Below are 16798 nucleotides of genomic sequence, written 5' to 3' on the forward strand. Positions count from 1 at the left end.
CTGTTAGAATGTAAGAAATTACCTCAACCTCCCTTGTGTATGTCCCTGGCTCTGGACTACTGCCCCCCACAACCCTGCCAAGATGAGGGCCTATTACAGAAAGAAAGGCAAAAGTGGGCTCTCTATCCTCTCCACTAACTGGTAAATACTTCTGCAGTGTAGGTTGCATATCCTGCTCTTTCTGCACCCCCCTCTGGAGAACGAGGGCTGCCTCTTCCACCTACTCCTTGCCCTGGCCCGCCCAGGAAGGGTAAGAAAAAACCCCAACCACAGGCTCACCATGCCAGAATAAAATAAATTACTACAACTCAGACCTTTTACCCTAACTCTTGGTTTATTTTCCCCAGAATGTAAGGAATGACCTAAACCCCACGCCTACTGCTCCAAGAATGTAAAGAATGATCTTAGACCTACTTCCCCTGGAAGTGATGAACTTTCCCCAGCCTTAGTCCTACTGACCACAGTATATAACAAATACTCCAGAATAACTCCACCTGGCTGAAGCTTTGTGTTTTGTCATTGTACAATGTGTCTCCTGGCAGGTAAATGAGTCTGCGCCAGTCACCGATCGCAGCTGCTGGGACGTCCCCACGTTAGTCACTCCGCCTCTGATTCGTGTAGACTTATTTAGTGGAAGGATGAATGACACACTTTTTACATCTTTGTATGCCACCATCCAGGAGCCGCTCACCATTGGGCACCTTGGCACCTCTGATGGGAGAGTACTGCAAGTAAGTGCCATTACATTCATTTCATACTTCGATCTCTGCAGAAAATACTGACAGGTACTCTATTCTAGGTAATTCTCCAACGCAACAGCAACCCCCTGATCCTGTCCAACTTCTCACTCAGTACAGAGTCTGTGTCTCGGGAGGTGACCCGCGTCGGGGATGATCTGTTCTTTGTAACTGGAAAGCAGGTCAGTTCATGGAGCTGGGAAGGGTGTGATTGGGAGGGCCAGATGCTACAAATACCCATATGGGTTCACTTGGGTCTGTGGCTAGCATACTAGTACCTTGTCTCCTGCAACTTTTGCCTTTCTCAGTGTAGAGCTTTCAAGTTATACATTTCACCTGCTGGTGACATTCAGTACTGCAGTGTGACTTACGATAGACAAAGGTCTGAGGTTTTTATCAATCCAAATTATGGTATTCGTTTTTCACATTCAATCTGACTTGTTCAGTAATGTTAAGGATTTTTTTCCCGGTCATCCAAGTGACTGAGAAACTTTCAAAAAAACATTCTCTTGGGTTTTAGACCAGGCTGCCAAATTCACCATATTACAGGGCCTGGTGCCTTTTAAAATGCTGCCGGTGATAGGTATGCCCTCCATGTTATATCCATGACCTGCTATGTCTTTTCCTGCAGGTGACAAAGGTCAGTGTCATGGGGCCTGGGTGCCGCCATCTTCTAAGTTGTAGTCGATGTCTCCGTGCCCCTCGTTTCATGGGTTGTGGCTGGTGTGACAACGGCTGCGTTAGAGAATCAGAGTGTCAAGGAAAATGGAACCAGGACATCTGCTTGCCCATAATTATTGATGTAAGTTGGCTGCCTTATTCTAATCTTCCCTGCATCTGTCCTATTGTGTGATACTTCTCCCACCTCTTAGATTGTAAGCTGTTTGGGGCAGGGTCTTCTCCTCCTCCTGTGTCACTGTCTTTGTCTGTCATTTGAAACCCCTATTTATTGTACAGCCCTGCGAAATATGTTGGTGGTATAATAATCCTGTTTATTATTGTTTGTTATAAAAATAATATTAACATCTCACTCTGATCTGCTGTATAACAACACCACAGACCTGTAGCTGCCAAGTTATATATCAGTGTGAAAAGATCTGTCACACTTTAGGATATGAATGGCTGATGGTTTGTTGTGGATCATAACAACTTTATTATCATCCCAGTAAATATGGGCATTCAGCCATCATGGTGAAAAGTGAACTGTCCTAATTTTATCAAAAAAATCCTCTGTGCACACACCCTGCAATAAGATCACTCATTGGTCGGAATGCCGGCAATGAGATCTCCTGGGGTTCTAAATTGCAGAACTGACGTGTTTATTGCATTTTCTCTTTGTAATTCCCCGAGGTCCCTGAGCTCCACTATTTTATTACTCATACAGCTGCTACTGACCCTCCATACTTGCAGCAATCTGAGCATACTATTTGGTAAAATAACCCAAAGTTTTCTTTAGTTTTATCCCAGGACAGCTCCTCTGCGTGGCAGCACCACCATCACCATTTGTGGTAGAGATTTCCAGTCCCATAAAGTATACAATCTGCCAGCCAATGCACCAATCTCAGCGAAGACGCACCAAGTGATGGTTGGCCAGCGGAACTGTGTTATCCACCCAGGGAAGAGCGACGCCAGAAGGTGATAACACATCTAATATGTTACACATTACAATCTTTATTTCCTTTAACTTCAAGGTCACTGTGACTTTGGGGCCCTTAGGTCACCTGGGCATCATCTTTAGACTTTGTTATTCACTATTAGATAAATATACAAATATGTATTTCTGGTGTGCTTTGGATTGCCTTTGCCTGTCCTGTTCCATGACCCAATTTCCCCCCCTCCATCATTATGCTTCACAGTTGGTATGAGGTGTTTGTTCCAATATGCTTGATGGCCAAAAATCTCCACTTTGGTCTCGTCTGTCCAGAGGACATTATTCCAAAGGTTTTGGGTTTATTCAGATGGAACTTTTGGTAAACCTAAGCCATGCTGCCATGTTCTTGTAGAGAGAAGAGACTTTCTCTTGGTAACCCCTCCATACTAGCCATACACTTTTTTTTCTAATTGTCCTGGGATGAACTGTAACATGTAACATGCTAACCGAGATGTGTAGAGTCTGAGATGGAACTCAGATGGGGGATTTCACAATATCTCTGAGCATTGCCCGGTCTGATCTTGGGGTGAATTTTCTGGGATGTTCACTATTCGCAATAAATGGAATATACTTTATATCCAAATCTTTCACTTCTAGTGGCAGAACATTTTTTTTCTCTATTTGTAATTTCTTTCATTGAATAATTTTGATAAAATATATCTCTGCCTGTTGCCTCTTATATGGTGATTCCTCCTCTGTGTCAAGATAGAAATTTTCTCTTCTTTCTATAGATTGGTGTGTACTTTGCAGAGAGATGGTCCTCCAGATTCTGCATCACCTGAGGATGTCCTTGTCACCATCAAAGAAAATCTAACAAATGTAAATTATTACATAGATGGCAATGCTACGGCTAGCGGGTTCGCCTTCGTGGTAAGATTTCCTCCATCTTCAGGATTATGTGGAGGACCTGAGGTGGGAGGGGGAGGGAGAGGGGTTATAAGCCATGAGATGGCGCTACACTACAGGTAATTGCTACACACTGCTTTGGGGTAACACTGGTATGGGGAGACTTTGCTATGGGGCACACTGTTATGGGGAAACGTTGCTATGGGGTACACTGTTATGGAGACATACTGTTATGGGGACACCCTGCTATGGCGTCACACTGCTTTGAGGTCACACTGTTATAGGGACATGTTGCTATGGGGACAGCACAGTGGCTCAATGGTTAGCACTCTGGCCTTTGCAGAGCTGGGTCCCAGGTTCGAATCTTGGGCAGGACACTATCTGCATAGAGTTTGCAGGTTCTAACCCTGTGTTTGTGTGGGTTCGCTCCGGGTACTCCAGTTTTCTCCCACATTCCAAAAAATGTGCAGTTAAGTTAACTGGCTTCCCCCCAAAATTCACCTTAGACTGTATTAATGACATATGACTATGGTAGGGACATTAGATTGTGAGCTCCTTTGAGGGACAGTTAGTCACATGACTAAGGACTTATTAAAGGGCTGCGTAATATGTTGGCGCTATATAAATACTGTGTAGTAACAATAATAATAATAGGATCACACTGTTATGGGGTAACATTGCTATGGGGTCCCACTGCCAAATGGGTGATTTATCTGTCAGCGCTTTTACCTGTAACTGAACATTATTTGTCTATTACAAAGTATTTTGGCCAATTTTTTCTATATTGGTGGGGAAGCCCAGAGCCATTGACAAATTCTGCACTGGGCTTCAATCATTTCAAGCCCTTAAGAAATACTACGCATTGATATACTGCACGCCTCTTTATCCTCTATTCTGCAGGATCCGGTCCTGGCCTCCGTCTATCCATCCTTTGGGCCTTTAGCTGGGGGATCCAAACTGACACTAAAGGGAAAGGACTTGATGGCAGGAGGGATTCAGCTTGTGTATATTGGGGACGTGGAGTGTAACCTATACAATGAGTGAGTAATGTCAGATTGATTCTATATTCGCATGAGGATGAATGGTGGTGAATGAGGATCTGTTATGAATGTTAGAGTGTGAAATTGCTCCTTAGATTTAATTTTTTCTCTTAGGTCCTGTCCCCCCAGTGACTTGTGCTGTCTGTCCCCTCCTGTCACCTCTGTCGGACCAGTAAATATCACTCTGTGGTTGGACGGTGCTCAGATCTCTCACGTAGAACCATTCATATACAAACCTAACCCTGTGATCAATGGCATTCAGCCCAACTGCAGCTTAGTACGGTGAGTTCCCATAATTCCATATGTATGCGGACTAATTCCAGGACTCTGTATGTAGACTACGGGGGAATGAATTGTATGTTACAATGACTCCCAGAACATGAAATATACCCCATTTGACCTATATGGCCGCAGTATCTGTGTCTCCCTCTGCTGTCTTCCTCTTAATCATTAATTGATGTCACCTCAATTCTTCTGATTCCTGGACGATCTTTACTCATATTGACAGCATCTTCTTCTGCTGATCATTTTGTGGGCATTGCATGATCCGACAATTTCGTTTTTACAACCAATCGGTATCATTCTGGAAGATGTACAACACATGTTATGACTTTTATGATGCGTTTCTACTTGGAAGCTCACATGACACATTCTCCCTTATTTAGCTTTAGCTTCTGTACCTGAGTCTGACACTTGAGAATCAAAGGTTACCCAAATCTGCCAGGCTTCGCATGAAGTATAGCAGGCCAGACACCAACTGTTAGACTTCAGCTGACCTTTGATCTTTATTTGCCTCAGGTGTGACAGCTTCCTTAGTTGTATCCTACCAGGTTCCTTTAGGCATTGTTGGTGTTCTGATGAATATTTTCCAGTGTCTGGCCTGGACACAAAAGGGAAGATGAGGGGGCTCAGTGTCACATGATCTGAGTCATGATCACATGGAGTGACTTCTGTGCTGTGTCATGTTGCCATTGCACAAAGCTGAGTTCTATTTGCCCTCCGTGACCTTGTGTTTCCACATCTCCTGAGTGATACAACAAATGATAAAACACATACAATACAAGAGATACAACAAATGATACGACCTATACAATACAAGGTATACAACAAATGATACAACACACACAATGCAAAGAATACAACGAGTGATACAACATACACAACACAAGGGATACAACAAGTGATACCACAACACACACAATACAAGGGATACAAGGAATGATAAAACACACACAATACAAGGGATACAACGAGTGATACAACATACACAATACAAGGGATACAACGAGTGATACAACATACACAATACTAGGGCTACAACTAGTGATCCAACATACATAATACAAGGGATACAACAAATGATACAACATACACAATACCAGGGATACAAGGAATGATAAAACACACACAATACAAGGGATACAAGGAGTGATACAACAAGATATAATGATACAAAACAAGGAATACAATGTTACTCAACTCTTCCCATATATGGGAGGACTCAGGAAATGTCTTCATCAGACCCATCACAAAGGTTGCTGGATTGTCCTCCCCCTCTGTGTATTTTTAGGTTTATTTCCCAATTCGGGTTACTGTAGTGAAAAAAAAAACATTGTGTTTTATACACTGACAGCAAGAAGAAATCTCTGTATTATGGGATTTCTCTAGACACCCGGTTACCATGGAAACTAGCCAAATTCGCAAATGATTTCAAATTTTAGAACTAGAAATGAATGAAGGAAAAACTGACATCATTATATAAGAGCTGATTAATAATGGCCTCCTAATCTCCATTATTTCAGGGGAATACCGATCACCATTCAGGGGTCACACCTGGATTCTGTGTCAAATGTCACCGTCATGTTTAATAACGCAAAGAAGGTCAGTGAATGGAGTCAATTTGTATATCGTGTTCTGTTCATGTCTGAAATCTGTGCCAGACCACAAAACGATTGTTCCTTAAAGTGAAAACTTTTCAACACACTGCTGTGTCACAATAAATATCATTGATGTCATTGATGGCAACATACTATATATATAGAAAGCTTGAGATTACCCATGGCAACCAGACAACATTACTGTACAATTTTATGAATAGTATATCCCCTCCTGAGGTCCTGGCTCCAGAAATGAGCATAGTCAGGTTCTTGTGTCTGTACCAATATATAGGAACAAGGACATTCACATGTGAAACAGACATTAAATCTGTGTGTGTTCAGGAATTCAGGGTTTTTAGGCATTGTACAACATGTATTCAGTTTTGCATTAATTCTGTACAAGGTTATCATATTGGATAGAGAACTTAAATTACGTTTGTGTGTTCAACATCATAAAACAGAAATCTCAAATCTAACACATTTTGTCATTCCGCTTCCTCAGTGGACAGCAAGATAAAAAAGTCATCAATGTTCCAGCAATACTAATGAGGCTTTTTGAGGGGATTCCTATATGTCTGTAGTGAGGCAAATATATTTAAAATGTAATCCTAATGGTTGGAGAGGCTCCTTTCCCTTTAGTAATTCAGTTCAGTGAGACCGGTTCATGCAACAGAAACAGCAGTTTCCTTGCAGATAGAAGCAGCAATGCTTCATATATGCAATGTATAAAGTTCATTGGAAGGAAACCCCTTTAAAGACATATATAGAAGTACCCTAAAAAATCCTGGTTAGTATTGCTGGAACAATGATGACTATGTATCTCACTATCGTCTGAAGAAGCCAAATGGCGAAACGCATCAGTTTGAGGTTTCTGTTTCATGATGTTAAATGCAGGAAAGTGATTTGAATACTCTATCCAATATGATAGGTTAACAATGTATAGATGCAAGATTGAATAAATATTTTTTATGCCAAAAACTCATCTCAAATAGGAGTACCACATTTTTTATCTCTAATTTCCTAGTGGTTGGCTGGATTACACGCCTCAACTAATAAAATAGGGGGAGCAGCTATCTTTTCATCTAAATAACACATTTCTGAGATTTACACAGCTCTGTTACCCAGCACAGTCCTGTGTAACAGGGGAGGAGACTTTAATTTTCTCTGCTGTAGTTATATGTTCACATGTTGGTCTTGTATCTTTCCCGGCCTTAACAGTAAAAGGAGAAGCAGCAGGACAACTCACGTTCTGCTCGCTCTCTTTGCTTTCTCCCACTAATATCATGGTCCTTAAACTGCAGCATACCTGATTAACTCTGTGTGCTGCTTTGTCAAGGAAAATGTCAAAGATTTGTTTCCAACATCAAACATGATAAAAATGTATCCTCAGTCCATGCAATCTAAATATTATCACCGATAATGGTGATACTGTAGACTGGTGTATCTCAATCTTCTGGATCTGGTGTATCGCAATCTTCTCTCTCTATAGGATTGTGATGGGCCCTTCTCTGCAAACCGTATTTACTGCGCCACCCCAGAAAACAAAAAGGATTTATTTGGAACCCTCAGTCTACAGATGGATGGATTTACCAACATCTATTCCAAAAATTTCCATTACTACAGAGATTACCGAATCTACCGCTTTGAAAGTGATGGAAATCGCTTCCAGCTGAAGAAAGGCGACACAGAGATAAGTACTCATGTAAGTACACAGAGCTCTCTGTAGATCCCTGCAGACTGAGTATAACACATTTAGGGCAGTGATGGGGGGGGGGTTGTCTTTTGCTTAAATATTCTGTGCCATAGGTGTCCTCCTTCCCACCTCAAAGTTTGGAAAGTGTGAGATCATAAAACATTTTAGATAATCTATGGAGTATGTGAGTATTGCCTAATATGGTGTCCTGTGATCCTGTCAGTCTCGTGTTATGGATGGGTATTTATGTACAGCGCTGCTTAATATGTTGACGCTATATAAATACTGTTTTAATATTAATAATATTAAGTCAAAAATTGGAGGATTGATTGTAGTCTTTACGGTTGGGGAGGGGTCAGATCTATAAAACACTAACCTATGTTAAGGTTTGAATTGCTATTTATTCTTTTGTGAAGTTTAAGAAAGTTTTAAACAAAACCATAGTGAAGTGTAAACAGGGTGCTTCTTTCATGAACTGAGCTGCGGTTGTACCCTGTTAAATAGAATATGGGTGCTGAATGCCCATGACTGCCTGGCTCCATGCACAGATCTGGAGTCTCCCCTGCCCAATGAATGTTCTTTGCTTCATGACAGAATGTTACTGAAAGGAAGGTTGCTGCCTTTTATCTGTTTTCTAACTTCATGTTTTGTTTCTTCTAGCATGAAAATCTTGCTCAGGTGAGCCACTGTCTGAATGTGTCCATGACGATCGGTGGAGAGGAGTGTAACCCCAAAGTGTTGGAGAACGAGATCACTTGTAGGCTTCCCAAAGATCTGGTGATCCCATCAGAGGGATTGGTGGTCCAGGTATGGTTTAAAAAAAATCATTAAAAAAATTCATATAACACTGGTAATAAACTTAGCCCTGTGCAAAAGACACAGAGGGGCTGATTTACTAAAAGTATTTAGACTGTTCACTTAGACAAGGGAATTATCACATTGTAAGGGATTTTTATCTAAAACGAAGCTCTGCTGACTTTAACTATCCAATCATATGCAAGGAAAAATCCTGTTTTTTCTATTTTTTCTTACTTGTGAATTTTCAACACATTCACTAATGGAAGGTAATTAAATTGTCCCTTTCACGGTTATAATTCATCTTAGTAATTAAACAGTTTAAATTTTTTTACTAAATCAGCTCCAGAATTTCTGGAGGACTTTTAATGTTTTCAGCACAGTCATACATACATTTGGTCTTTAGGGGCTTTTTAGGTGGAAGCCAAAAATCCAAATTAAATCCTGTGAGTTCATAATGGACACAACAGGAATACACAAAGAAAGCAAACAAACAATCTCAATGCAGGAGGTAACTCTGCTGTAAGATTTGTCATGTAAAAAAAAAATGATCAACCAATAGACTTATTAGTAGGAAGGAATTCTTGTTTCCCTAAATTTTGGGTTCTGCTTGAGGTGCATTTAAGGCCCCCATTGTAAACTGGACTAAAGGTTGATTCAGCAACTTTCATCCAGCCATATGAAATATTATTGTCCTTCCTGTTATATGCTCCAACTTGATTCTTCCTTCCTAAATGAAGCAATCAGTCTGGAGGGATCAGTGATACTTGTTACGTTGTTTTCTTTCCATCCTCAGGTGTGTGTGGACAGTGAATGCATTGAGTTGGGTAAAGTTGTGTTTGTTAATCTTCTGGATCCGGTTCTGGGGATAGTTCTGGGAACAGTGGCGGCCATATTGGTGTGCCTGTCATTGGCCTTCCTGATCTGGAAGCAGCAAAAATCTGGGAAGAAGAAAGGTGAGAAGATTTGTGGATATTTGCTTACACATGGCCATGGGGGGAATGTGATAAATCATTTCTTGTTTGTTTTTTTTCCACAGTTGCAGAAAACATGGAATTATTGGCTAATAATAACAGAGACACCATCTCCTCCCCGATCCATCCCATCCACTCCATGCACAATGACTACAGAGAATCTTGTAAGAATTTATTTTATTTGTATAAGCTGCCAGTATCAATTATTGGAGTTTATTTAATTCTTAATATGAAGCTTTTGGGTTTAGTTTACATGTGGAGCTCCCCACTCTGAATTTCCTTGTGATGTCACCAGGGTGGTTTTTATACAAATAGGACAATAGGCATTTCCTGTGCGGTCCAACAACTGACCTAATAATAAGCAAACCTTACAGTTTATGTTCTAAAACATTTTCCATTTCCAGACATCATACCGTATAGATCACTTTCCTTCTTCATAGTTACCCGCCATAAATATTGGCCCTGATTTATTAAAGCTGTCAAGGCTTGAGAGGATACACTTTTATCGGTAAAGCTGGATGATCCAGCAAACCTGGAATGGATCTGGTCCAGGATTAAAAATATTTGCTAGCAAATGACATTGAAGAAATCCTTTCCAGGTTTGCTGGATCACACAGCTTCACTAATGAAAGTTCCTTTCCAACCTTGGAAAACTTTATTAAATAAGGCCCAATGTGTCCACTTGTTCTTGTTGCTGACATTTGTTTTTGTATGTTTTATAAGTCCCAATAAAACTGTTGAAAGTAAAACTTTGTTCCAGGTGCTCACTTTCAGTCATAGGGTCTGATTCATTAGCATTCTCCAAGAGGGAAAAAGATAGACTGTCATGGGAGAACCTGGGTGCTCCAGCAAACCTCCAGGAGACCTCAATGTCATTGACATTGGCCCCTCCTAAAACTTTCTACTAATCTGATAGGAAAAATCACTATCCAATAGAAAAGCTTGTGGAATGGGTAAGGCACGGCCAAGCTTGACTTCTATAGAAAAGTCATGATTGATATAACTTACTATTCTGTTTGTCCCTATCTATGCATCGTGCAGTCCCCTCTTATTCTTTGTATTATCAGTTTTAATTGCCCAGGTTTGTGAGATATTTACAATGGAAAATAATAATTAAAAAAACATAAAGTCTAAAAACAACAAAAAGTATACAGAGATTTATGAGATGGTTGTTCTGGTGTGCAGTTGGATCGTGTTTGAGAATGGCTGTTGTAAAATTATAATGGCTGCTTTTAGGAAAGTCAGCCTGGGAGCACCGCAGGTTATTTATCAATAATGATGGGAAGAATCTTCTTCCTGTGGGGCTTTGTTCTCTGTATTTCCTCATTGCTCCTTGCTGTATTGAGGACCAAATGTTTATCCTGCTCACTCTTTTCTCCTCCCCCTGCTCACGTAGACATTCCCAGCAGCAGCTCTGGTGGAGGACCCTACCATGGGGCCCTATACTCTGCAAGCAGCATTGGGGCCAATTCCATGCCCCTTCTCATCACCAACGTACTGGACAACCTGAGGCCAGAGCTTCTGGATGAGGTTAAAGATGTTCTGATTCCACAGAACCATCTGATCACACACCGAGATCGCATCATTGGGAAAGGTGAGCATGGCTTTGTGTAAAATTGGTTTATTGATGAATTTGAGACAGGCAATCTGGTCTGGGGTGGAATACTTCATATTGGATACAGAAGGTGTGAAGACTTAGAAAGTGCAGGGATGGTGGGAACCTGTCATAATGAGAACAGCAGGCGTACAGCCTGGGAACTCCTCATAATGGACACAGCACGGGTAGAAACATGAAAACTTTTAGACATCACCAACAAGTCCCCAATACAGAAAAAAAGCTGTCTGAGATTTATTATTTGGGGTTCACCACTTGTAGACTTTCTAAAAAGATTTCTTTAAAATTTAAGAAAAAAAAGCAAAAAACTGAGGGCATTTATCAGACTTGCCAGAGGGGGGCAGGTCTGGATAGGAACACCCAGCCCTCAGTATTGGTGTCAATGGGGGAACTGCTATGTAACCAATCAAACTACAACCAACCTAAAGGGAACATCAGATTGAAAGATGAAATGATCTGTATTTATATGGAGATATGAAAGAGGATAAGGGATGAAGGTAGGATTTAATATTTGTTTTTATGATGTTCTCTGCAGACTGTGACTGGCAATTTTTATCCTTGTAGGACATTTTGGCAGTGTGTACCATGGGACGTACATTGAAGAGGACGGCCGGGAGGTGCATTGTGCCGTCAAATCTCTAAACAGTGAGCACAAATACAGGGTTGAGGATGGTCGCTGTATTAAGGGTTAATATGGGGTTCTGGATGATTATTGTTAATAATAAAAAGCATTTATATAGCGCCAACATATTATGCAAGAGTTGTACAATAAATAGTGGTTACAAATTACAGACACAGACAATGACACAGAAGGAGGAGAGGACCCTGCCCAGAAGAGCTTACAATCTAAGAGGTGGGGAAGCAGCATACAATAGTAGGCGGAATATGAAGTGGTGGGTGAGTAGTTAGGGTTTAAGAGACAGAAGAAGATGGGTAGGTGAATTTGAAGAGATGGCAGAAAGTAGGAGCAAATTGTATTCTGGGGTCAATATGGGGCATTGGATAGTTGCTGTATTCTGGGAAAATCAGCAGATCCACCCAACAGCCCTGGCCAGGCCTTCTGTTGTGTTTCCAGGGTTACAAAGACTTTACCCAGATATAAAGCAATATAAGAGATTTGGTCCATAACATTTGGGGGAAGAAATGTTTTTTTAGGATAAATGGATCTCTGATTGAGACAAAATATTTATAAGAATATAAAAAATCAGAAATAAATGAATGGTATGAAAGAGAGGGGGTTGGGGGTTCAAGGATTGAGACCCAATGATAAAGTGATAATTATAGACTGAGGACGGACTGATCTGAGATTTATTGATTAGAATTTAATAATTGGATGGTCTCTGTTTGTCATCTTCATAGGAATAACGGATGTGGAGGAGGTGGAGGAGTTCCTGCGTGAAGGGATCCTGATGAAGAGCTTCCATCATCCCCATGTCTTGTCCTTGATTGGGATATTTTTGCCACAGGAAGGTCTCCCCCTTGTGGTCCTTCCATATATGTCACACGGGGACCTGAGACACTTCATCCGCAGCGAGGACAGAGTAAGTCTACAATTCATTCTTATCTTTCACTGAAAGGATATGAAATATTTCTGCATTGTGTAGCACTAAGGTTTTCTCTGCCAGAACGATGGCTGCTTCTCCCAAGACAATGGACATGGGATTAGGATCTGTATCGAATCTGCAGAGATCCCCACAATAAGGCTACGTACACACGTGCAATAATTGTCATTAGAAAACGAACGATTAACGACCGATCAATGATTATTCATTATTATTATTATTTTGAATGATCGTATTGTGCACAATTCTGTTCATGCTGGAACGATATGATCGTTCAAATATAATCCATCCATAATGTACATCCTAGATATGATCGTTTGAACAATGCAAGAAGCGGCATGTACAGGAGAAAGTGTATCACAAAACAATCCACGATCACTGAACAACCGTACACACAATAGATAACAAATGATCGTCGCCCAATCAGATCCGCCAGGACGGTCGTTCGTTTCCAGCGACATTCCTTGTTCATCGGCGTCGTTGGCCAGTAGTTATGCACTTTTTTTTGTTAATGATTATCAGACGATAATCAACAACAGACCAACAATAATTATTGCACGTGTGGGCGTAGCCATTACAGAAAGGGCTGAATATAATGAGAAAGGTGACCACAAATGTGCTGATTATGAAAAAACGATCCATAAAGAGAATTCTATAGTTTCTAAGAGAATAATCTTTTGTTGTCACCTCAAAATAATTCAGGCCCTGAGAAATGCTGCGCATTGCTGGGTTGCATGTAGACAGGAAGTGGCTGCAAGGAGACTGCAGGATATCAGCAGCATTGAGATGTAACTATTGCATTGTGATGTAACCATGGGTAAAACAAAGAGGAAAAGATGAAATTTATTGAAAATGTTGGCGATTATTTATAGTGCAGAGCAAATTTCAGTGGTTTAGGATTTACATGTAAGGAGCGCTCATTGCATGCTGAGATTTAATGAGCGGCTGAGTACAAATCTTCTGCCTCTTTGCACCCACAGAACCCCACGGTGAAGGATCTGGTCGGCTTTGGTCTGCAGGTGTCCCGGGGGATGGAATATTTGGCCCAGATGAAGTTTGTACACCGAGACCTGGCGGCACGGAACTGCATGTGAGTGATTGTGGGGTGCAGGACGCTCACAGGAGTGACAACCTCTCTGATGACAAACTAATAATAATTATCTTCTATTTACACCCGGGGGCGGGGGAAATGCTGCAATTAGTGATGTGGGAACTATACCAACCAGTCCTGAAATATTATTAATGTATAATAATATACATATATAATAATATAAATTGGGGCAGAAAAGTGAAGGGAGGGGAAGGTTGTGACATATTGACATCACTTGGTGATCACTTACTGGAGTCCAAAATTAAAATTTTTATTCTAATAAAATGGATTAATGCATCTGGGGGAGGGGGCAGGCATTGTCTTCATCACAGCTTGGGGTGAATTGATAAGAGTGGAGATTGACGGGTTGGGAAGCGTTGGACACATCACTTGATCACATATTTATTTTATTTAAAGCTTTGCCCATTTCCTGGGTCTGACCTCCATATTCCTTCCCTTACCCTGAGTCCTGATGAAGAGAGCACATTATGTGAAACATGTTGGAATATTCAGAACATTGGACTCTCAGTTGAGTTTGCACATTGGTTCTTTGTTTGCACCGTTCCTATTGGTGTTACCAATTGCAGTTGGAGTTCAACCAATAGGAAAATAAATTAATTGCACCTTTTGTACCGCTTTTCGTGCTCCATGCACCCCATGTTTAGTCCCCAATGAATTCCAGGAAATCAATAGCACCCGCCATCATCACTTCTCCTGGTAACAATATGGCTGCAATTGTGTGTTTCAGGCTGGATGATATGTTCCGGGTGAAGGTGGCAGACTTTGGTTTGGCTCGGGACGTCTTCGACAAGGAATATTACAGCGTGCGCCGCCATAGAAATGCTCGGCTTCCAGTGAAATGGATGGCGCTGGAGAGTCTACAGACACAGAAATTCACTACCAAGAGTGACGTGGTGAGATGAGGGGTCATTGCAGATATAGGCGGAGGGTTTGTATGCTGTCATTAATGTAATAATATTGATATTTCTCCCCCCTAGTGGTCGTTTGGGGTGCTGCTCTGGGAGCTGATGACTCGAGGAGCCCCGCCATATCCAGACGTAGACCCTTATGACATCACCCGATACCTATGCAGGGGTAGACGCCTACCCCAGCCAGAGTATTGCCCCGACCCACTGTGAGTATTCCTGCTCAAGGAAAGGGTTATTGGGTCACTGCAGAGGGTTCTTGGCTATGAATCTGCAAGTTCACACAGAAACGTCCTGAGCAAGAAGGAAAAGGGCAGTTTTATTGCATGGGAGTCAGCAGGGAGAAGGAAATAAGGGGGGTTATAGAATGTGGTTGTAATGTCTCCTGATAGTGACAGAAGCTCCTCCCACCAATCCTGGACCTCGTCCTGTGCCAAAATACAGCCCCACATTAGCTGAAAATATGATGCTGTGCTGTGTTCCCCCCTGCTATGCTCCTCCCTGCTGCGCTCCCCATGCTGTGTTCCTCATGCTGTGCTCTCCATGCTGCGTTCCTCATGCTGTGCTCCGCATGCTCCTCTCCGTTTCACACACTTTGCCCCTACATGCTGGGCTCCTCTCTGCTCTGTGCCCTCTTTGATCCTCTGCCTACCCCTCCGTGTCCCCACAGATACACCCTTATGTTGCAGTGTTGGAGTCCCCACCCAGACGAGCGTCCAACTTTCACCCAGCTGGTCAGAGAGATGGAGACGATTTCCAATTCCCTGATGGGGGATCATTACATCAAACTGAATGTAACTTACATCAACCTTGACCGGGACCAACCCTTCCTGCCGGCACCCCCAGTGTCAGAGGATGAGCTGGAGGAAGAGGACCTGTCATCCCAGGAAGAAGAGGAATTTCATGGGACGCACTGAGACGTCTCTGGGTCTGAGAAGAACTCAAATGGAACTGAAATGTTATCAGTCCGCTGGTTATAAGGTCACTGAAACCCCCAGAATGTGAGATTTGCACAGTGTGAGGACACACAATATGGGACCAAAATCAGGAAACGTGAGTGAAGGTGAGTGCAGAGTGCAGGTGAGAACTGCGCCAACCCACGGGGTGAACTTCGGATGTAGAAATGAAGATGTTGCATGGAACAAAATCTGTTTAGTTTCCTTTTATCACTGTGCAGTAACCCTGAGTAACCAGGTGGCCTCGTACATCAGTAATAGGACACTGCTGCTTGTTATGGGCAGAGGATTTGTAAATTCCCATTTGTATGGTAGAGGTGTCAGTTGTGCCTGGCACTCTCCCAGCTCTGCAGTTCACCTCCTGCACTCTGCATTCCTGGCCCATCGCACCATTTTCCCCAGATTCCTCTGTTGACACGCGGGGGGGTCGGTCGTACTTGAAGTGTATGTGGTTGTGTCGTCTGTATATATTGGATTCGGTGTTCAGAGGAATATTTTTGTATTGAATATTTTTCATTTCTGGAAATTCTTTTCTTGTGTTTCAGGTGAGAAAAAGGTTTGTAAATAAAAAAATTGTTTTCTGTTATCGGTCGTCCTATGCAATCTATTCATTATTACCCCTTGTTAGGCCATGCCCATTGCAGGTGGTGATCTAACTCCGCCCATATTTGGTGAGCTATGCTGGAGTTCCCCTCCTGTGTTATCACCATTCAGGGGCCCCGACGTCACATGACGCAGAAGTATGTCAAAGGGTTCCTCTATTCAGGTAAATGGATCTTTCAATCACAAGTAATTCTGATTAGAATTTCTGACAAGAAATTTTATAAACCTGGCTTTATACAGCAAAATGATCTTTGAATATTGAGAACAAAGAATCTGTTGTCAGATCACCACTTCTTTATATATCGGCCCCTTTATACAAATGTTTTTGTTCCTTTTATAGAAGGCCTAGAGATCTAAAGAAAGGCACTGCTAAAAAAATGAACTGCAGTGCAAATAATATAATATCACCTCCATAGTCTGTCACTGACGCCTC

General features: G+C 41.8%; 1 protein-coding gene across 5 annotated transcripts in view; it reads left to right on the forward strand.

Moving 5' to 3' along the window:
* Positions 1-16348, forward strand: part of MST1R (macrophage stimulating 1 receptor) — a 28818-nt gene extending 12470 nt beyond the window's left edge. For all 5 annotated transcript variants that reach the window (XM_072420324.1, XM_072420322.1, XM_072420325.1 and 2 more), the window contains 19 exons: positions 543-731; positions 800-919; positions 1369-1539; positions 2194-2372; positions 3120-3258; positions 4135-4274; positions 4389-4556; positions 6077-6155; positions 7641-7853; positions 8505-8651; positions 9436-9595; positions 9679-9777; positions 11010-11207; positions 11793-11873; positions 12588-12769; positions 13771-13880; positions 14629-14794; positions 14879-15015; positions 15477-16348. In XM_072420324.1, the coding sequence (XP_072276425.1) occupies positions 543-731; positions 800-919; positions 1369-1539; positions 2194-2372; positions 3120-3258; positions 4135-4274; positions 4389-4556; positions 6077-6155; positions 7641-7853; positions 8505-8651; positions 9436-9595; positions 9679-9777; positions 11010-11207; positions 11793-11873; positions 12588-12769; positions 13771-13880; positions 14629-14794; positions 14879-15015; positions 15477-15723 (2925 nt within the window). In that variant the 3' untranslated portion in view covers positions 15724-16348. The remainder of the gene's footprint in view (positions 1-542; positions 732-799; positions 920-1368; positions 1540-2193; positions 2373-3119; positions 3259-4134; positions 4275-4388; positions 4557-6076; positions 6156-7640; positions 7854-8504; positions 8652-9435; positions 9596-9678; positions 9778-11009; positions 11208-11792; positions 11874-12587; positions 12770-13770; positions 13881-14628; positions 14795-14878; positions 15016-15476) is intronic.
* Positions 16349-16798: the final 450 nt, after the last annotated feature.

Source organism: Pyxicephalus adspersus, chromosome 8, assembly GCF_032062135.1.
Source record: "Pyxicephalus adspersus chromosome 8, UCB_Pads_2.0, whole genome shotgun sequence".
In the NCBI taxonomy this organism is placed as follows: Eukaryota; Metazoa; Chordata; class Amphibia; order Anura; family Pyxicephalidae; genus Pyxicephalus; species Pyxicephalus adspersus.